At 44.3% G+C, this 22,892-nt stretch overlaps 1 protein-coding gene and 1 non-coding gene across 4 annotated transcripts in view; both read right to left on the bottom strand.

Annotated features, from left to right (window-relative positions):
- NUP214 (nucleoporin 214) overlaps positions 1-22,892 on the bottom strand; it is an 89,579-nt gene that overhangs the window by 13,595 nt on the left and 53,092 nt on the right. For all 3 annotated transcript variants that reach the window (XM_068963787.1, XM_068963780.1, XM_068963795.1), the window contains 3 exons: positions 21,714-21,775; positions 17,150-18,976; positions 15,319-15,389 (listed from right to left, as the gene is read on the bottom strand). In XM_068963787.1, the coding sequence (XP_068819888.1) occupies positions 15,319-15,389; positions 17,150-18,976; positions 21,714-21,775 (1,960 nt within the window). The remainder of the gene's footprint in view (positions 1-15,318; positions 15,390-17,149; positions 18,977-21,713; positions 21,776-22,892) is intronic.
- LOC138093974 (small nucleolar RNA SNORA48) lies at positions 9,521-9,639 on the bottom strand. Its single transcript, XR_011146183.1, has one exon. It is a non-coding gene; the product is annotated as a small nucleolar RNA SNORA48 (small nucleolar RNA).

The raw sequence follows: 22,892 nt of genomic DNA on the forward strand, positions 1-22,892 counted from the left end.
TGACACAGAGCTGGACCCAGCACCACACGTACTTCTGCTGAGGAACTAGTTCTTTAAGGAAGACAGGTGCTAGATTTGAGGGGCCATTAACACTAGTTAGATACGTTACTCGCTGGCTGGTAACGAAGAATACAGTGGGCCAGTAGAGACGGGCTGCTGTGTGCAGGAACCTAACAGGAGCCCCCTTCTGGGGGGGTGCGTAGGTGGAGAGGTGCCGAAGTCCCTCTTCTGAAAGATGGGGAAAATAAACTACTCACCTCCCAACACTGGGTGACATAAATCAGCTGGAAATGTAGTGCCCTTTAGAAAAGTGCCTCAAATGTAGCTGACATTCTCAGAAATGGTTGCTGGTATTTCAACAACCACCAGCCAGCGACTGAGCACTTCCTCTGTGCAGGCACTTTCCTAAGGTCTTTACACGCAATCATTTAATCCCCCAAAGAAGCCAGACCTCTAGCGGGCGGTCCCTGAGACAGGCTCCCAGCGGGCCCCTGCTCTGGAGGGATGCAGTCGCCGCCTGCAGTCTGAACTGCCCAACCAGGACTGGACCGCAGGAAGGGGCCACCGGCGTGCTGCTCCCCTGTGACCCTGCTCACACAGCAGCTAGAAGAACACTTGAAGACAGCAGTCAAGTCGCTCTGCTCCTGCTTACAAACTCTGAAAAGAAACTACGCGCTTTGGCCCCGTCCATCTCTCAGCATCACCCTTTATCCCCCGCCTTCTTTCGTGCCTTGAACAGGACAGGCTCATTTTTATCTGAGGGCAACCTACTTAAGGTACTTGCTTGTCTCCCGCCCCCCCACCCCTGCCCCTTTAAACTTCTTTAAAAACAACAGAAACTGTTTAATACACCCATTTAATGATGACTGATTTTTAAAACTTGGAATGAAATCCAATCATAAGAGCACAGGCTTTGATAACTAGTGAACTGACTTCCAAAGGAATGAAGACATGACAAATATGCATGTGTGTGGAAAACAGAGAATACCAGGTTTCTCAGCTGACTTCCATGGATCCAGCTGAAACAGGAAAATGGCCAATAGAGAGACCGTTTTTTGCCCTATAGGAAAGGAAAAAAAAAAAAAAAAAAAAAACCACAACAAAAAGCCCCACAAACCCCAGCAACTTCAGATGGTTCACTCTATTTTAAAAAATATGATTTAAAAAATAATGGCTATCTGTAGAAATGAGTAGAAGTGGGTAACACTTCACTGAAGTGAATGTGAATTGACAGTTAAACTATATCCTCAGAAGTGGGTTAGAATAGCCCATTCATTTTAATTAGAGTAAATAATAATAGTTTTAAGAACTTTAAATTATGGAAGATCTCAAAAGTCCCTATGGAGGGGCACAACGAACCCACGTACTCACCACCTAGCTTCACCCATGACTCACAGCCAGCTGAGCATCACCCACAGCCCCATGTTCTGCCCCCGATCCTTGATTAGTATGAAGCAGACATCTTATCATCCCATCCACTGTGTAAAGCTCCAAAACAGAAACCATAAAAAACTTACCACAACCAAAAAACTAACAGTACATTTACACCATTAAAGAGGGAGTCAGTGTTCAAGATCCAGAATTTAAAAATTGCCAAAAACCCTGAGAATTTCATCCGGCCTCCAGACCCAAGCACCATTTCACAGGAAGGGACAGAGGAACAAGTTAATCAGAAGCTACACCACAGGGATGCAATCAGAACAGGAGTGTGCGATCTTAACAGGACCAACAACCTGCTGTGTTCAACAGCTGTATTCTGAGGAAAAAGAAAAGGAGGACAGACATGGAAGGGCAATCAAAGACCCTGAAGAGACCTATCAACCAGTCTCAGTGAATGAACCTGCCTTGATCCTAAATCAAAGAAACAAATGTAAAAAGAGAGATTTATGAGACTTTCTCAGAAAGGCATTTCCGGACAATTGGACCTAAGTAAGCTTCCCTGAACACTACCACATCATCTTGTTCTCTTCACAGTACTCTTTTTGCTTTTTTTTTTGGTCAGGCCACATGGCATGTGGGATCTTAGTTCCCCAACCAGGGACTGAACCTGCACCCTCCACATAGGAAGTGTGGAGTCTTAACCGCTGGACTACCAGAGAAGTTCCTCTCCTCGTAGTGCTTAAAATTATCTGAAATTAAACTCTTAAAGACTGATCCCCCCACGTCCCATCAAAGGCAAGCTCTATGGACACAGCCACTTTTGTCTTTCTTACTCATTACTGAATTCCTGCGTGAATGTTAGTTTTCCCAGCCCTGGTTCTCTACTGCCATTTTAACAACACTAAATCTTTCAATCCATAAATATAAGATGTCCTTCCATTTATTTTGATCATTTTTTATTTCTTGAAATAGTGTTTTCTCGTATTCAGAGTTTTGTGCTTCTGACTATTTCTGATATTTTACTCCTTTTTGTGATACTGGAAATATAATTGTTTTCTTAATTTCAACTTCATTTTTGGATGGTGTGTTGCAAATGTATATAAATACAATTAAAATTTTATACGTTGACCTTGCATCCTACAAACTCGCTGGACTCATTTATTACTTCTAGTAGTCCTTTAGTGGATTACTTTGGGACTTCTCTATATATGATATTATCTGAACATATATAGTTTTACTTCTTCCTTTCCACTCTGGATACCTTTCTTTCATTTTCTTGCCTAATTGACCTGGCTAGAACCAACATATGCTCCTGAGGTCCATCCATGTGGCTGCAGGCCTTGTCCCTCCCTTTTTACTGTTGAGTAATATTCCATTGTGTGAGGATGACAGGGTCTACTATTCTCCTAATGATGAACATCTGGGCTATCATAAAGCTGCTAGCAACATTCTGACACCAGTCTGCCTGTGAACATATACTTTCATTTCCTTTGGGTAAACACCTAGAATTGCTAACCATAAAAATTAGTGTATATTTAACTTACTGAGAAATTGCCAAATGGTTTTCCAAAGTGATCCCACCATTTTACATTCCCACCAGCAGTGCATTAAGAGATCAACTTGTTCTACATCTTGTCCACGTTTGGTCTGGCTGGTTCTTCAGTTCAGTTCAGTTGCTCAGTCATGTCCCACTCTTTGCAACCCCATGAACCGCAGCATGCCAGGCCTCCCTGTCCATCACCAACTCCCAGAGTCCACCCAAACCCATGTCCATTGAGTGGGTGATGCCATCCAAACATCTCATCCTCTGTTGTCCCTTTCTCCTCCTGCCCTCAATCTTTCCCAGCATCAGGATCTTTTCAAATGAGTCAGCTCTTCGCATGAGGTGGGCAAAGTATTGGAGTTTCAGCTTCAGCATCAGTCCTTCCAATGAACACCCAGGACTGATCTCCTGCCGGGAGCCACCACAGGAGATCCCACCCATGACAAGGTCATGCGGAAGAGATCTGGTAAGCAAGGCTTCAGGACTCGATGGATCCCCTAAAGAGCAGAGACATCACCTTGCTGACAAAGGTCCATATAGTCAAAGCTATGGTTTTTCCAGTAGTCATGTATGGATGTAGGAGTTGGACCATAAAGAAGGTTGAGCACCAAAAAATTGGTGCTTTCAAATTGTGGTGCTGGAGAAGACTCTTTAGAGTCCCTTGGACAACAAGGAGATCAAACCAGTCAATCCTAAAGGAATTCAACCCTGAATACTCACTGGAAGGACTGATGATGAAGCTGAAGCTTCAATACTTCGGCCACCTGATGCTAAGAGTCGATTCACTGGAGAAGACCCCAATACTGGGAAAGAGTAAGGGAAAAAGGAGAAGGGGTTGTAGAGGATGAAGTGGCTGGATACCATCACTAACTCAATGGACATGAGTTTGAGCAAATTCAGGAGACGGTGAAAGACAGGGAAGCCTGCCGTGCTGCAGTCCAAGGGGTCGCAAAGAGTCGGACACACCTTAGTGACTAAACCTCAAAAAACTTTTCAATTTCTTCTTTTATGGTTTGTGTTTCGTGTTCTAAAAAAAATCTCTTTCTAATTGTTCCTTCACAGTGACATTATTGACATTTTTGGCCACATAATTCTTTGGAGAGCTACAGAATGTCCAGCAGCATCCCTGGCTAAATGACTACAGTAGTAGCCCCACTCATGAGGCTCAAACAAGTCTCCCGACACTGTGACTGTGAAATTCCTTTGGGGATGGAAATAGACACAAGTTGAGCAGCACTGATTTACTCCAAGGTAGCGAACTTCTTTTTGCTTTTCTGCTATGGCTGTCATATATTTAATACCTTGTTATTAACTGCACAATACATTATTTCTCTTTATGTCATCAGTCTTTTTTTCTTTAGCTGCTTTAAAAGTTTTCTTTTTGTATTTGGTTTTCAGAAGTTTAACTGAATGTGTTCAAGGGTGGTTTTCTGATATTTACTCTGTTTCAGGGTCACAGAGTTTATTGCATTTGTGGGTTCCAGCTTTTCAACAAAATAAAAAAAGCTTGGCCATTGTCTCTTCAAAAAATTTTCTTCTCTCCCATTCTGTCTCCTCTCCTTCCAGGACTCTTGATGACACATTGCTGAATTGCCTTACACTATTATACAGGTTACGAATGTTCTGTCCAGTCTTTTTTTCCGTCTCCTTAAGCTTCACGACTAAGATAATCATGATGGTGTGATCACTCGCCTAGAGCCACATCCTGGAATGTGAAGTCAAGTGGGCCTTAGAAAGCATCACTATGAACAAAGCTAGTGGAGGTGATGGAATTCCAGTGGAGCTATTTCAAATCCTGAAAGCTGATGCTGTCAAAGTGCTGCACTCAATATGCCAGCAAATTTGGAAAATTCAGCAGAGGCCACACAACTGGAAAAGGTCCGTTTCCATTCCAATCCCAAAGAAAGGCAATGCCAAAGAATGCTCAAACTACCACACAATTGGACTCATCTCACACACTAGTAAAGTAATGCTCAAAATTCTCCAAGCCAGGCTTCAGCAATACGTGAACCATGAACTTCCAGATGTTCAAGCTGGTTTTAGAAAAGGCAGAGGAACCAGAGATCAAATTGCCAACATCTGCTGGATCATCGAAAAACCAAGAGAGTTCCAGAAAAACATCTATTTCTGCTCTATTGACTATGCCAACGCCTTTGACTGTGTGCATCACAATAAACTGTGGAAAATTCTGAAAGAGATGGGAATACCAGACCACCTGACCTGCCTCTTCAGAAACCTATATGCAGGTCAGGAGGCAACAGTTAGAACTGGACATGGAACAACAGACTGGATCCAAATAGGGAAAGGAGTACGTCAAGGCTGTATATTGTCACCCTGCTTATTTAACGTATATGCAGAGTACATCATGAGAAATGCTGGGCTGGAAGAAGCACAAGGTGAAATCAAGATTGTTGGGAGGAATATCAATAACCTCAGATATGCAGATGACACTACTCTTATGGCAGAAAGTGAAGAGGAACTAAAAAGCCTCTTGATGAAAGTGAAAGTGGAGAGTGAAAAAGCTGACTTAAAGCTCAACATTCAGAAAACGAAGATCATGGCATCTGGTCCCATCACTTCATGGGAAATAGATGGGGAAACAGTGAAAACAGTGTCAGACTTTCTTTTTTGGGGCTCCAAAATCACTGCAGATGGTGACTGCAGCCATGAAATTAAGAGACGCTTACTCCTTGGAAGGAAAGTTATGACCAACCTAGATAGCATATTAAAAAGCAGAGACATTACTTTGCCAACAAAGGTCTGTCTAGTCAAGGCTATGGTTTTATCAGTGGTCATGTATGGATGTGAGAATTGGACTGTGAAGAAAGCTGAGAGCCAAAGAATTGATGCTTTTGAACTGTGGTGTTGGAGAAGACTGTTGAGTCCCTTGGACTGCAAGGAGATCCAACCAGTCCATTCTGAAGGAGATCAGCCCTGGGATTTCTTTGGAAGGAATGATATTAAAGCTGAAATTCCAGTACTTTGGCCACCTCATGCGAAGAGTTGACTCATTGGAAAAGACTCTGATGCTGGGAGGGATTGGGGGCAGGAAGAAAAGGGGACAACAGAGGATGAGATGGCTGGACGGTATCACCGACTCGATGGACATGAGTCTGAGTGAACTCGGGGAGATGGTGATGGACAGGGAGGCCTGGCGTGCTGCGATTCATGGGGGTCGCAAGGAGTCGGACCCGACTGAGCGACTGAACTGGACTGAAGCTTCATTTCAGGTAGTTTCTACTGACATGTTTTCAAGTTCATTGTTCTCCTGTAGTATTCCCTCTGCTGTTAAACGAATCATTTTGGATACTGTACTGAAACTTCAGATACGAACTGACTGTTTTCGTAATTTCCATTTCTCTGCTGAGATTCATTATTCAACCATTCTTTTATTTTCCTGTAAATACCTGAGCACAATAGTTATTATACCTGCCTGTTCCAATACGTGGATCATCTGTAGGTTATTATTTTATTATTATTATTATTTTTTTGCTGATTTCTAAAGTATGACGGCAGGTCCCCGTTTCTGTTTTACCTCTTTATATGTTACAGAATTGTTTGTTAGGCACAGTGGACTTAACATAGAAGAACAGTGTTGTGGTGACTGAAGACTGCTAATAATTTCCCCAGAGAGTGAGAGACCACTCTTTTCATCTCTGTCCTAAAGTGAGGAGCTAATGGTTCACAGATTTAGAATGAATTCACCCCAGGTAAGCCCAGCACTGTCTTTGCTTAGGATCTGGGTTGTTTGTTGTGTATGTGCTGGAGCCTGGAGCCAGGAGGCAGCTGAGTTGCAGTGTCATCCTTGGATTAAACAGTTCTAGGGAGCAGGAGGATGCAAGACTGCAAGTTCTTTCTGCTTCACTTCTTTACTCTTAGCAAAGGGTGGGAGGGGTGAGTAGAGCAGTTTTACATTGAACCTGCTAGTCTTTCAGACTCCAGTCTTTTTTAAAGGACTTTATTGGGATATAATGCACGTACTACACAACTCACTGATTTAAAGTATAAAATTCAATGGTTATGGTATATTACATCTAAGTTTTAAAAACTGTGGTAAAATATATATGACATATTTTCTCATATACAGCTGAATGGCATTAATTATGTTCACAATGTTATGAAACAATTAATACTATTTCCAAAATTCTTTCATCACATAACTGAAATTCTATAACCACTAACTCACTCCCTGGTCCCTCCTTCCCCTAGCCCCTGGTATACTCTGATCTACTTTCCAGCTCTATGGATTTACCTATTCTAAATATTTTATATACGTGGAACCATATAATATCTGTCCTTTTATCTATGGTTAATTTTACTTAACATAATGTATTCACAATTTATCTATCTGTGATGTGATGTGAAGAACAACTTCATTCATTTTGAAGTCCGAATAATATTCCACTGTATGAATATACCATATTTTGGTTATCCAATCACCGACTGATGAACATGAGCTGTTTCCGTCTTTTGGCCATTGTGAATAATGCTTCAGTGAGCATTGAGGAACAAGTGTCTGAGCACCATTTCTGGGTCATATGACAGAGTTGGACTATAGAGATCAGTCCTGAGTGTTCATGGGAAGGACTGATGTTGAAGCTGAAATTCCAATATTTTGGCCATCTGACGCGAAGAACTGACTCGTCTGAAAAGACCCTGATGCTGGGAAAGATTGAGGGCAGGAGGAGAAGGGGACGACAGAGGGTGAGATAGTTGGATGGCATCACCGACTCAACAGACATGAGTTTGAGTCAACTCCGGGAGTTGGTGATGGATGGGGAGGCCTGGCTGCTGCAGTCCATGGGGTTGCAAAGAGTCGGACACGACTGAGTGACTGAACTGAACTGATGACAGTTGTATGTTTAGCTTTTTGAGGAACCTGTTTTCCATAACTGCTGTACCATTTTCCGTTTCAACCAGAAATACATGAGGGTTCCAGTCTCTTCATATCTTTGTCAATGTATGTTATTCTTTGGTTTGCTTTTAAATTATAGCCTTCCTAGTGGATGTGGAGTGGTGCCTCATTGTGGCTTTGATTTTCATTTTCCTAACGCTTCTAATACTATTGATTACCTTTTGTGTGTTTATTGGTCTTTCGTTTGCCCTCATTGTTACCAAGATCTTCCTCTGGCTTCTTCTCCAGCCAGTATTCTTCCTTCAGCAAGGCCTGTCTTCCACTCTTCCAAACCCAGTCCTGACAGTTACTCCCAAAGGCTGCTGTACCATCAAGGTCACCTACAACTAACTCCCCTCTCTAGAAATCAAGTCAACAGGCTCTCTGCCATGCCTCGAAAGGCCATGTGACAGAGTATATTTTCCAAAGATGGTCACAGTAATATTTCCAGACCTAAATGCTCTTCTAGAGCAAGAGGTGAAGTTTAGTCCCCTCCCCTTGAGCTTGGTGGGACTCTGTGACACAGCCTTGCATAAGAAGATGCAGTATAAATGATGCTTGCAACTTTTGAGGATAGCTTCTGTATGGCTCCCTTTTTCTTGGAATAGTCTTCCTTGGAATCCAGCCACCATGTTGTAAGGAAGCCCAGGCCACATAGAGAAGCCACATGAAGATGCTGTAGCCATGAGTTCCAGTTAAGGTGGGAAATAACCACCAAGTCAATCTCCAGAGAATGCTACTATATTTGGAGGTAATTGGTTAAACAGCACTAGATAATTCTAACATTCATAAAACCAGTGTGATAGTCATACTAACTGGATTTTTCTTGGACTTATAAAGAAAATGAAGTTCTATATCCTGGCCAGAATCTACCTTGTATCCTTAAATTCTTCTGAGAATACCCCTGTGACCTGAAAATTCATTCATTTTTACAACACTCGTCTTGTGCTACCCATAGTCTGAAGCACTGGGGATACAGTAATGACTATAACAGATAAGGCCCCTGGCCATGATAGAAAAAAAAAACAAAACAGAACTGATTTGAATTTCCAGCCTTTCCAATGGGAAACCTAATTTCTGTGAAAGAAGAACATGAACTCGTGGTGGGGTGGGGGGAGTAAGCATTATGGAGTTTATCACAGTATGGGCTTTAAATTCCTTGGCTCAAACTGTGCCTGTGGGAGAGAGAAAAAACTTAGGCCTGTGAAAATCACCCATGTGGCTCTAATGTGTTCATTTTCGCAACCATATTTCACCATGTGGTAACATTCTATTACAGGATAATCCGAGTTCATCTGCCCAATGGTATATCCATAACCATTTGAGTTGCTTCCAGGCTCTAGTTTTTATAACACTGTATCCCAGTGCACAGATGAGTTTCTCTACAGAACAAACTAGGAGTGAGAACTGCAGGGCTTTACCCGATCATCCCAGACTATTTTCCCAGGCGATGGTGCCAATGTACACCGACTAAGAGCACATGTGAGTTCTGCTGCTTTGCATGCTCGCTGGCATTCAGTATTGCTGGGCTTTAAAATGTGTGCTATCTTCCAGGAGGGTCTCTCTTTGAGGTTTTAGTTTGTGTTACTAATTCAGTTGAATATACTCATGGTCCTCTGGCTATCCTTTTTCAAAAATATTTTTTCTTTTTCTATACTGTGGTAAAATGTATATAAAACTTATCATTTTAAGCTTCCCCTCTCCTATCTGTTCAGGGCATGCAGCAGGCACAGGCACAAGCCAAAAGCCAAGCTCAGATAAACAAGGAGTTGCTCTGTCCCTGGCTGGTATGAGACAGGCAGCACCAACCAGGTAGAGTGCACCATTTTAAGCATTTTCCATGTATAATTTAGGCATTAAGTACATTCCACAAAGTTGTGTAACTAACACTATCCTTTTTTAAGAAGTCTCTCGTCCATTTTCCATTGAGTTCACAAATCTTATGTGTTCAGTTCAGTTCAGTCCAGTCGCTCAGTCATGTCTGACTCTTTGCGACCCCATGAATCGCAGCATGCCACGCCTCCCTGTCCATCACCAACTCCCGGAGTTCACCCAAACTTATGTCCATCGAGTCAGTGATGCCATCCAGCCATCTCATCCTCTGTCGTCCCCTTCTCCTCCTGCCCCCAATCCCTCCCAGGATCAGTCTTTTCCAATGAGTCAACTCTTCGCATGAGGTGGCCAAACTACTGGAGTTTCAGCTTTAGCATCAGTCCTTCCAATGAACACCCAGGACTGATCTCCTTCAGAATGGACTGGTTGGATCTCCTTGCAGTCCAAGGGACTCTCAAGAGTCTCCTCCAACACCACAGTTCAAAAGCATCAATTCTTTGGCTCTCAGCTTTCTTCGCAGTCCAATTCTCACATCCATACATGACCACGGGAAAAACCATAGCCTTGACTAGACGGACTTTTGTTGGCAAAGTAATGTCTCTGCTTTTTAATATGCTATCTAGGTTGGTCATAACTTTCCTTCCAAGGAGTAAGCGTCTCTTAATTTCATGGCTGCAGTCACCATCTGCAGTGATTTGGGAGCCCCCCAAAATAAAATCTGATACTGTTTCCACTGTTTCCTCATCTATTTCCCATGAAGTGATGGGACCAGATGCCATGATCTTCGTTTTCTGAATGTTGAGCTTTAAGCCAACTTTTTCACTCTCCTCTTTCACTTTCATCAAGAGGCTTTTTAGTTCCTCTTCACTTTCTGCCATAAGGGTAGTGTCATCTGCATATCTGAGGTTATTGATATTTCTCCCGGCAATCTTGATTTCACCTTGTGCTTCTTCCAGCCCAGCGTTTCTCATGATGTACTCTGCACAGAAGTTAAATAAGCAGGATGACAATATACAGCCTTGACGTACTCCTTTCCCTATTTGGATCCAGTCTGTTGTTCCGTGTCCAGTTCTAACTGTTGCCTCCTGACCTGCATATAGGTTTCTGAAGAGGCAGGTCAGGTGGTCTGGTATTCCCATCTCTTTCAGAATTTTCCACAGTTTATTGTGATCCACACAGTCAAAGGCGTTGGCATAGTCAATAGAGCAGAAATAGATGTTTTTCTGGAACTCTCTTGGTTTTTCGATGATCCAGCAGATGTTGGCAATTTGATCTCTGGTTCCTCTGCCTTTTCTAAAACCAGCTTGAACATCTGGCAGTTCATGGTTCACGTATTGCTGAAGCCTGGCTTGGAGAATTTTGAGCATTACTTTACTAGTGAGATGAGTGCAATTGTGTGGTAGTTTGAGTGTTCTTTGACATTGCCTTTCTTTGGGATTGGAATGGAAATGGACCTTTTCCAGTTGTGTGGCCTCTGCTGAATTTTCCAAATTTGCTGGCATATTGAGTGCAGCACTTTGACAGCATCAGCTTTCAGGATTTGAAATAGCTCCACTGGAATTCCATCACCTCCACTAGCTTTGTTCATAGTGATGCTTTCTAAGGCCCACTTGACTTCACATTCCAGGATGTCTGGCTCTAGGCGAGTGATCATACCATCGTGATTATGGGTCATGAAGATCTTTTTTGTACAGTTCTTCTGTGTATTCTTGCCACCTCTTCTTAATATCTTCTGCTTCTGTCAGGTCCATACAATTTCTGTCCTTTATTGAGCCCATCTTTGCATGAAATGTTCTCTTGGTATCTCTAAGTTTCTTGAAGAGATCTCTAGTGTTTCCCATTCTGTTGTTTTCCTGTATTTCTTTGCATTGATCGCTGAGAAGGCTTTCTTATCTCTTCTTGCTATTCTTTGGAATTCTGCATTCAGATGGGTATATCTTTCCTTTTCTCCTTTGCTTTTCACTTCTCTTCTTTTCACAGCTATTTGTAAGACCTCCTCAGACAGCCATTTGCTTTTTTGCATTTCTTTTCCATGGGGATGGTCTTGATCCCTGTCTCCTGTACAATGTCACAAATCTCTGTCCATAGTTCATCAGGCACTCTATCAGATCTAGTCCCTTAAATCTATTTCTCACTTCCACTGTATAATCATAAGAGATTTGACTTAGGTCATACCTGAATGGTCTAGTGGTTTTCCCTAGAAACCACTAGGCAACTGTCTTCAATTTAAGTCTGAATTTGGCAATAAGGAGTTCATAATCTGAGCCACAGTCAGCTCCTGGTCTTGTTTTTGCTGCCTGTATAGAGCTTCTCCATCTTTGGTTGCAAAGAATATAATCAATCTGATTATATTCTTCCATCTGGTGATGTCCATGTGTAAAGTCTTTCCACAGTCTGTCGCAGCCAGTGTGCTTCTGCGCTGTCCCAATCTTGTATGTAGCGAGCTCAATGAATTTTGGCATAGAAGTGTTTATGATGTTCAACATTTAAGACATCAAACACTGTTAGTACTTTGGGTGGCTCCCCCAGACCTCACTTTTTATGTCCTAAGACTAACCACCATTCTGATTTTGTGGGTTACTTATCTAGAGTAGATACAGTCTGCTTATCTGGAGTAGATACACAGGTGTTCTATGTATCTAGTTTCGATACCAAAGTGATTCTATGAACTTTCACTCCTGCTGTGAGTGTTTCTATTACAGCTGCTCTGCTTCCTCCCAGGTACTGGGGTACCACCAGCCCTTCAATTTTAGCCATTCTGGTGGGGGTGCAGTTGTCTTTTTTCCTTTTGACTTGTATTGTTTATATCTGAATATGATTACTCTGTTGGTTATATAGGCTACAATTTTCCTATTTCATGGCTTGTTTTACCCCCAAATTAAGAAAGCTGTAATTTTAGTGAGGTCACATTTTCCTTCTGCCTGAAGAATATCCTTTAGAATTTCCTTCAGGTCTGCTAGGCATATATCCTCTCAGGATCTGCCCGAAAAGTGTCTTGATTTCACCTCATTATGTACAGATGTTTTTTTGCTGGGTTCAAAAATTCTGGGTAGATGGGCTATGTCTGGCTTTCACTGCCGCCATCGAGAACTCTGCTGTTAGTCCAACCATTGCTGCCTTGAAGGGAACCTGTCCTTCTTCTGAGTGCTTTTAATATTTTATATAGGTAGTGCCACAGTTTCACTATGGCAGGTCTTAGATCCAATTTCCTTTTCTACATTCTGCTTGGCATATGCTGGACTTCAGAATCTGTGGGTTACTGCTTGCTGTTGGTTTTAGAAATCTTTTTCTCTTCTAACACCATACATTCTTTTTCTTCTCCTTCTGATTAAATGTACATTAGATTTCCTCTTTCAGCGTTTTTGCTTTCTCTTTCGTATTTTCCATCTTTTATGCTCTCCATGGTGAATTCCAGATAACTTAATCTGGCCTTCTAGTTCAAGGGTCCGCAACCTCCAGCCCACGGGCCGAATCTAGCCTGCCGCCTGCTTTTATAAATGAGGCTTCATGGGAAAGTAACCGTGCTCAGTCTCTCCTGTGCAGCCTCTGGCTGCTTTTGTGCCACGACGGTGGAGTTGAGTAGTTGCGACAGAAGCAGTAAGTAGCTCTCAAAGTCTAAAATGTTTATTATCTGGTCCTTCACAGAGAAAGTTCTCTGATCTGTGATCTAGTATATTACTATTCTCTTCAGCTGGGTCTGATCTGCTGAGTTAAAATTTTAATTGTAACAGTTTTCTCAAAGTTCTATTCGTTTCTTTTTCAAAGCTGCTATGACTCTTGTAATTTCTGATTCTTAACTGGTATTTTCAAGTCTGTCCTTTATTTCTTTGCAACATGTAAAACACAGCTGTTTTATATTCTAGGGAGTCTTTGAAAATGTGTGTCTCATGTTTGTTCTGGCTCTTGATCATAGCTCCTTATTTCCTGCTGTGACGAATTTACGTGTGGGAATCAATGTCCTTAAAAATTACCAGAGGCCTAGAGTTACTCTTCTTCAGTGTAGCCTGTGCTGTCCTGCAAGACGTCTTGGAGACACTGCCGTCCCTGGAGCAGGTCAGGCTGCGTGTTTAGGACAAGACTGGAGAGGTGCAGTCACAGCGGACCATGGCGGGGGCTCTTTCAGCCCTCCCACTTTGCACATGCCTGGGTGAGTGAAGCCTGCCCCTCTGTCCTTTGGGGTTGTTAACACAGGAAGTCCGAGTGCTCTCAGACTAGTAATGCTCTCAGGGCAGAACTGGCTTCTGTGCTCCACTCACTTCTACAGGTTCCCATTTCGCCTCTAATAAGGTGTGGTAAAATACCTTGTTAGCTTATAAGTGCTTTCGAATCTATGGTTTATTTGGTTTATCTAGCTATTTTTAGCTGTTTTCCCTGGGGAACTTGAAAATCAGAAGTTCTGTTTCTTTCTGTCAAGAATCACTGACTAGGGCAGAGCCCATCTTCTTAGGAGAAAGGTGAAAAAGAAAATCTCCTACTGAAGACTTGGAAGAAGCATATAACACGGCCACCACTTTCTCCAGCTTCTGGACAAATGTCAATTCTACCTTTAGAAAGTCAGTCATTTCCAATATGTCAGAGCATCTTTCTTCGGAAGGACTCCTTGTGAAGGTACTATGATCTAAAAGCAGCATCTGCCTGCCAATGCAGGGGACGCAGGTTCGATCCCTGGTCTGGGAAGATACCACATGCCAGGGGGGCAACTAAGCTCACGTGCTGCAACTACTGAGCCTGTGTATCTAGAACCTGTGCTCCGCAACAAGGGAAGCCACTGCAATGAGGAGCCTGCATACTGCAACTAGAGTAGCCCAAGAGCAGCAACAAAGACCCAGTGCAACCAAAAACAAAACAATTAATTACAAATAAATGAATAAAAGCGGTTGGATTGGGGACTTCCCTGGTGGTCCAGCAGCTAAGACTCTGAACTTCCAACACAGGGAGCCCAGGTTCGATCCCTGGTCAGGGAACTAGGTCCCGCACGCTGCAACTAAAGATCCTGCATGCCACAACTAAGACCCGAAGCAACCAAACACAAACAGATATTTAAAAACAAACAAAAGTAAAAGCAGCTAGCTTTTATAACAGTAAATTTAACCCCTTTGGGTTCTCAGTGTTCTCATCTGTCAAATGGGGATAATGACAGCACTTAGCTTATTCAAGCACTAATGATTTTAAGTCTATGTGGGTACATCACTAAAAACCAGGCCCAGCACACAGATAACCACTAGCTAGACAAACGGAAACAGCTCAGGTCACCAAAAGGAGCTCGTGGACTACACGTTGCTTAGTACAGGGGCCATTTACAATTTCTGTTGCATATTCTTATTATTGTTTAAACAACCACTTAAAAAAAAAAAAGGGCCAAGGAGCAGATTTCGCTTACAGGCCATAGATGCCAATCCCTGGCCTCACAATAGGCAGAAGATTGACAGAAACCAGGCAATGTGCTTTAAAGTGCTTTTTGAGAGGACTTTCAAATAAGGATTAACACTGGAGTGATTCTCTCAAATCAGAAGCAGAGACTTTTGTGACCCCAAGGAAGCTACGGAAGGCAGAGCTTGAAAACCTCAGTGTTGTTTGCTGGACACACAACACATTACACCCTCTATACAGGAGCAACGCAAATGGGACTGACCGTGTCGGCCCGAAGAGAGGCAGATACCCACATTACCTGGCCGAAGACTGCTCCACTGGTACTGGCTGCTTGACCAAACAAAGAGCCAGTATTGCTAGACCCAAAACCTATAAAATAAAAGAAAACAGAAGTTTAATTTGAATGAAACTTCTATACATCAAAGTTTTGTTTTTCGGTTTAAATGCCATTCATGTATGTGAAAGTACCTCAGAATAAATCATCTCAAGAGTAAAATCTGTTTCCCTACCAAGGAAATGGAGAAAATTATGGGCAAATAGTTTTGAAACCTTTTTTTTCACTGCTAAAATTTTGTAACAGTTAAAAAAAAAAGTCTCAAAGCCTCAGGGACTGAATCCTTGTCTCTACTAAACCCCAGGGGGTGGGGCTGAGGACTCTGAGTAGCTTTTCCTTAGACTCATAGCTGCTAAGAAGTGTCTCCAATGACTGACTTAATATCATGAGCATGACTACTCTCTGGTTTCCTCTAATCTCAGCGCCAGATTCTTGCAGAGCTGTTTATCTTCCTTCTAGGGTCTGGGTTGAACGGGGCCTGGGAAACCAGGCAGAACTATATATTGTAGCAGAAGAGCCCCAGACAAGGAGCTAGACAGCAAGAGTTCCATTCTCCATTCCTGCTACTGGCCTAGGTAGGGGAGCTCAGGCAGGCCTCAGTGCCTCCACCACAGCTGGAGGAGGCTGTGCAGGCATCTTCCCTCCTAGTTACCACAGGAAGGAAGAGTTTTTCACAGGTTCTCGGTTGTATTGAAATAGTTTTGATTGTAGACAAGGATTCTCAAGTTTGACTGCAGAACAAAAGATGCGCTAGAGATAGGGTTAAATATCCTATTCTCTTTTAAGACCCACAAGACCTTCTCTCTGCCTGTGGTTTAGACCAACCTGTCACACTTCCCATCACTCAAACAGGCTGACCAGCCTCTGCACAAGGCATTAGGTGGATCTCAAAACTATCTCGCATCACTGTGTCTTGCATCCATTATTGTAGTGGAACATACTGGGAGTTCAGCAAATAGTTATTGAAGACAGGAAGGAATAGACTTCCTTTCTAATAAATTATGAGCCAGCTTCAAATATATTATCATCAAAGGAATGAACTAGCAGTTATCTGTAACCATGCCCACCAAGAAATCAATGACCTTTGATTACCCCCTCACCCTCTGAGCCTGACTGCTAAAGAAATGCCTTTCATAAGATAACCATGGAGAAAGGAAGATTAGAAAAGATTTTGGGAGTGTCCCATCTATTGGTTTTTGGAGTAAAAGCAGCTGCTAAGATGGGACATGCAATAGTGAGGATTACATTTTACTTTAAAAAACTGTAAAACTTAAAAGATTTTTTAAAACTTATACTGAAAATAGAAAAAAAAAACCCCCCAACTTTTCAAATGTCACTATCTGCTCTTCTAGGACGCAAGATGGTATCAGAAGACAATTTAACAAAGGGCTAGGGTGAGGAGCTCTGGAGTCTAGGTCTGGTTCCACCACTGGCACTGAAAGACATTAGACCAGTCACCTCCAGGCTTGACAGTTTTGGACATTATGACCTCTAAAACACCTTCCAAATTTAACATTTCATACTCATGAGTCATTCATTACTTGCCATGTCTTTAAACTTGTTTTTCTCCCCTATGGAATTGGCACTCTGGTGGAGAACTTGCGGAGAAGCAAGACTGGAGCCAGTGATTAGACCAAAGAAACGCCCAAGGCCGCCAGTGTCCAAGCCCTCTTACAGACTTTCCAGAATCTCTTGTTTTCCCTCACTTCCTTTTCATTTCTGAAGCAATGCAAACTTGTTGCAAATGTTTCATATACGGAGGACAACCAAGGAAAAATCTCCCATAAGTTCTTACCTGAAGCTTGACAGAAGCTAAAGCCAGAGGATGACGCTGTTGTGGTGGCGGCCGAGGTGCCACCAAACACGGAGCCTCCCTGCCCAAAGCCAGGACTCTGACCAAAAGCAGGAGGGTTGTTCTGGCCAAAGAGCCCACCTCCGTTGTTGGTAGACGACTGTCCAAATGAGAAGGAGCTGGAGCTACTGGTGCTCGAAGAGGCACCGAAGACATTCCCGCTGGTGGACGTAGGGGTGGAGGACACGGACTGACCAAAAGCAGGCACAGAGCTGAACCCAGGCTGACTGAAGGAAAAGCTGCTTGCGGGGCTGCTGGTTGACTGCCCGAAGGCCGGGGCCTGCCCAAAACCTGGCTGTCCGAAGACCCCTGGGGTGGAGGTGCCAAAGGCAGGGCTGCCGAACCCCGAGCTGCTGACCTGTGGCGCAGCGGCCGCTGTGCTGGCCATGCTGCCCGTCTGCTGCCCAAACAGGCTGGGGGCAGTGCTGGCGGCCACCTGCCCAAACATGGGGGTCGCTGAGGGGGCGCTGGCTGTGTGGCTGCTGAGCTGGCTGAAAGCCGAGCTGGAACTGGCAGTGGGAGGCTGAGTGAAGACAGAGGAGTCAGAAGTGGCCATCCCAAACACCGGGGTCTCCGTGGCTGGGCCTGGAGCAGCGCTGCAAACACCACTGGAGGTGGTGGCAGGTCTGGATGTTTCTGGGGCCACAGGGATGGTGCTTGAGGCTCCAGGTGCCGAGATGGTGGCTGGCCCAGGCACAGAGACGGTGGGGCTTGGGGACGGCGCTTCCGTCTTGATGTCTGGGACCCCAGGGGCTGCCGGAGCAGCCTCAGCTGCAGGCACCAGGACACTGGTACTGGCCGCTTCAGTGCTAGGGCTGCTGATGGCAGGCTGGGTGAGAGCAGGCTCTTTCTTCCCAGAGTCGGGAGTTTGAAGCGGAGCCTGGGGAAGCGGGGTTGGTGGCTGCTGCCCCAGGAGGGAGGCAGTTGATGTCGAGGCCTCATTACTGCCTGGCTTCTCGGGCAGAGCCGATGACGCAGCTGCTTCTGAGCTTTTACCAGAGCCCGTGGGCAGGGTGGGGGCAGACCCTGAGCTCAGGGGGCTGCCAAACGACAAGGTGGGGAGTGACGTGGGCAGGGGCGTGGCAGTGGACGCCGGGGAGGAGGAGGGTGCTGTGCTGCTTGTCGGTTGGCCTCCGAATGAAAAGCTGGTCTTGCTACCACTGAAAAACAGGCCCCCAAAACTGATAGCCCCGGAGGAGCCCGCACTGGTGAGTGGCAGGTTGCCAAAGACGCCTGTTGAGGAGCTGCTGGGGCTGGGACTGGCTGCTGCTGTTGGTGCCGCTGCCGAGGTGGCCGCAGAGGTGGTCTCGGGGGGCTCTGCGGGCTTCCCCAGCACCGCAGGGCTGGGAGAACTGAACCCGGAGGGGGCGGTGGGGGTCTTGGTGGGCTGTGCACTGGCACTGGTCACGCCTGGGGACAGTGCCTTGCTGGCTGGCTTGGTGGGCTCGTCTGCTTGGCCGACCCGCAGTCCTGAGAAACTTCCTAGAGTCTCTCCCGCCAGGGAGCTTGGGAACAGCAGCTCGCCCAGCTTGGATGGTGGCGCCTCCAGCTTGCCAGTGGGGGTGGAGAGAGAGATTCCAGAAGGGGCTGCGGGTCTGCTGCTGTGCGGGGCGGACTCTCCTGGCGTGGCACCAGCCGCTCCTGTGCTAGCTGATGTCATCGTCCCTGAGGAAGGTAAGCTTTCAGGAACGGTCTCATAGAAAGGCTTGCCTCCCCCGCCAAAGGAGAATGCATCGAGCTGGCTTGGCTCTTTGGTGGGGGGTGCTGACCCTGGCAAGAAAAAGAAATTAGGAGATGGGTTGGGTGTCACAAAATATGACCGACCACAGCCTCACTGACTTCTCTAAGCCAGAGCCTCTCTCCTCCCTTGACCTCATCAGGACAGCCTGTTCTGACAGCACTGTCCTTGCGCGAGACAGAATGTGTGCTTCTCCGTGGGAACATGAGCACTGAATCGTCTCACTGAGGTGAGAGGAACACACGTTCTTTTTATCACCATTAAGTCACAACAAATACACCTGTATCTAGAGTACCTGAAGTTAACCTAGTTATCCACAAGAGAAACAAAAAGACCTCACGCACATTTCCTCCCGTGTGTGTGTCTCAGGAGTAACATTCTCAGCACATGCTAGCCTATGGACCTCTTCTTGACAAGACAAGGAATTGATTCCGTATGGTAGGTTTTCTTTTGCTTTTATGGACAAAGTGTCAATCCACAAGTCATCTTTCTTACCTACAATTCAGGGCTACTTCCTAGTGCTCTCCTCACGGAGTGCTCTCACAGTGGCAGCGTGGTCTGCTGGGCAAGGACATGAGGGGCTGAGGCTGAGGGCTCTGCCACTTGCTGGCTGTGCCACTCTGGAAAAGTTAATTGATTTCTCTGGGCTTCAGGGTCTCCATTTGGAAGACAGATAATAATAGCTATACCTCATAGAGTTGTTGCAAAGATGAAATAAAATGTAGGTAAAGTACTCACAAGGCCTGGTCAAAAAAGTGGTCAACAAAGAAGACTAAAATTTGATATTATAAATGGAAACTGGTCTGTTGCAAGTGCCTGTTGAGGTGTTTAGCTCCATGTGGTTTTAAGAAGTCTAGCTATCACAAACACCTGGGAACACTGCGAAGCCCCTGGTATCTACAGATAACTTCCAGAAACCCCTCTTTGTATCACTGATGTGGTACTGAGTTGCTTGTGATTTTGGATTGCTGTCTGTTCTAGTATTAATGAAAATGGTTATGGAATTTCTGTTGTGTTTTATTCCTAATGTATTTCATTTAGGATTTCTGACAATTATTTTGTTCTTGCCAATCTTTTTATACCATTGAGCTGTTTTTCTTTTAGAAAGTGAGACTCAGGAGAGGAGTGGGCCTCAAGGGTATTCTGCCACATCTAAGTGGACAGAACCGTTTAGGAATCACTGCTCCAGACAGAAAAGATAGAATGAAATCAACAACCTTTTAAGTGCCGCACACAGACTGGGTTTAGGATGCCTGGTATGCTTTCAGCTCCCGAATATTCCTCAAGCAGATTTTAAGAGATCCCTTTTTTACCAAAAAATGTTCATCACTTGGGCTGACACACAGAAAAGCACTCATAAAAGTACATGCTGAAGGAAAAGTTGAAAGATGGTCATTGTCTTATTTATTATAGGAAAACCTGGTAAAAGCCTGAACCGTCCATGAGGGGGATGGTTAAATAAATTAGGGCACATCTGCAAGACAAATTATGTAGCCACTAAAAATGACATTTAAACAAGACTCTCATTAATACTGGAAAACGAAGGATTGTGTTAAATGAAAAGGTAGAAGCAAAAAATCCCAAAAGGAAATAGAACTGCAATGGTTAAGGGTACAATGTGTAATCCTAGAACGTATTACTTTAATAAAAAATATAAACACTTTTATAATAAAAGCTTTCTTTTTAAAACAGAAGTAAATTCAATTACTTTGAACTGAGAACTTGAAGGCACTTAAAAAATACATCTGGTTTCTGATAGGTCCTCAAAGTCTTTTAAACATTAAAAACATGCTGGTAGATGTTGGTCTGAGCGTCCCAGCTGGCTCAGTGATAAAGAATTTGCCTGCAATGCAAGAGACTCAGGTTCGATCCCTGGGTTGGGAAAATCCCCAGGAAAAGGAAATGGCAACCAACTCCCAGAAAACCCCATGGACAGCAGGAGTCTGGCGGGCTACAGTCCATGGGGGCTGCAAAAGAGCCAGACCCGACTCGGTGACTAAACAACAACAGACGCTGGCAGATCCGCACCAGCGTGCGCGGGACAAGTGTGTCTCCTGATAGGTTATCAAGGAAAGAAACATGAGTTTAGTCTTTCCTTTCTACAGTACTGTGTGTGTGTGTTCAGTTACTCAGGCCTGTCGGACTCCGTGGACTGCAGCCCACCAGGCTCTGTCAATGGAATTTCCCAGGCAAGAATACTGGAGTGGGTTGCCATTTCCTCCTCCAAGGGATCTTCCCAACCCAAGGATTGAACCAGCATCTCTTGCGTTTCCTGCCTTGGCAGGTGGATTCTTTACCATTGCCTATCTCAACCTACAAATTGATACAATTTTGACTTCATTAAAAAATTTTTTTTAAATTATGAAAGTATGATTAACACTCTACAGGAAACTGGGAAAATACAGAACAAAGTTACATATAGTTTCACTACATATTATGATTATTAAAAATTGATATAAATTTAAATACCATATGACAAAGATGGAGAAAGAAATTTTAATTTGCGTGTAAACATTCACATTTAAAGCACAGCCTTGCCTTTCTAAAAGCAAACCCTTTCTGAGTTTTTAACTATGAAGACAAAAGTCATTCCCCACAGTTTCTTAAATCCAGCCTATTTCTAATGCATAATATCAACACCAAGTTCACTGCAGATACTTTAAGCAAAATGCAGCAGCAAGTAAAATGTCAACCAACCTGCCTCCCTCAAACCTGCACTTGTTTAGAGGGAAACACGAAAAGTGAGGCGACTCAATGCAGAGACTGTACCTTGTGTGGCACTGAAGTTAGAAGATGGTGTTGGTGTGACTATCCCAAAATTAAAGCCAGTCCTAGGGGGTGGAAGAAAAGAAGTTAAAAATGAACAGACTTAAGGCACAACACTGCCCTCTAACAGTACATTTATAATCCATTCACATAATCTACTCTCAGGGACTTGCAATCTATCGATAAACATCAGCAAGCGCGTTGCCTCTGAAGCCGCAGCGCAGAGCTCTCAGAGCGTGGAGGGGAGCGATGTGTGGGTGAGGTGAGAGGGAAGCCGCCAGTGAGGAGGCCTTGGAGGAACAGCCAGGCTCCCCATGGTAGCGGGGCTGGGGACCTATTTCAGGGGAGTGAAGGAGCACTAGGACTGTGCCTTGGGACGGTGGCCGGAGCGGCTGGCTCGCCTAGTGAGGCGGACGGGATGGGCTAGGTGAGGAGGAGCCTATGACCCCCCCAGGGAGCACGTCAGGACAGCGCATGCCACTGGGGGAGACAACAGACAGTGTGAAATGGAAGCCACTGTCTCTGCTGTTCGGACAAAACGCTTAGTCCTCAGCTGGGAAATTTGGTTCGGAAACTTTTAAAAAAAAATTTTGGTTGCACCAAGTGGCTTGTGGGATCTCACTTCTCCGACCAGGCACTGCACACAGCCCACAGAAATGAAAGCGCTGTAGCTGTACCCTAACCACTAGGCCACCAGGAAAAGTCCCTCAAAAACCTATCTGATTCTTTTCATCTTCTCCTCTCTTTCTGTACATTTTCTTCACCCTGTGAGTGAAGACACTATAAGCAAAGAAGAAAACTCAGCACCAGTTGAGCCAGAATGGAGTACTCATTCTGAGAAAAGTTCAAATAGCAAATTAAAAACTGTTGGATTGGTCAAAAAGTTCATTTGGGCGTTTCTGTAAGATGTTATGGAAAACCCCAAATGAACTTTTTGGCCAACCTGATAAAAAGCCGAGCATATCAAATAGAGTAAGTAACAGTAAAGAGTAGAGTTGGGTTTTTTTTTAAACTCGTCACTGGCTTCATCAAATGGTCCAAGACCACCTAAGATGTGTTAAATATTTTATCACCTTAAAAAAAAAAAAAGAAAACAAATCACTTTCTTTGTCTCAACCCTGGTGAAGAAATTTGATGTAACAGAGGTAAGCAGCTGACCCATGACCCAAACCTCTGTAGGTT

The sequence above is a fragment of the Capricornis sumatraensis genome, chromosome 1 (genome assembly GCF_032405125.1).
Source record: "Capricornis sumatraensis isolate serow.1 chromosome 1, serow.2, whole genome shotgun sequence".
Classification (NCBI taxonomy): Eukaryota; Metazoa; Chordata; class Mammalia; order Artiodactyla; family Bovidae; genus Capricornis; species Capricornis sumatraensis.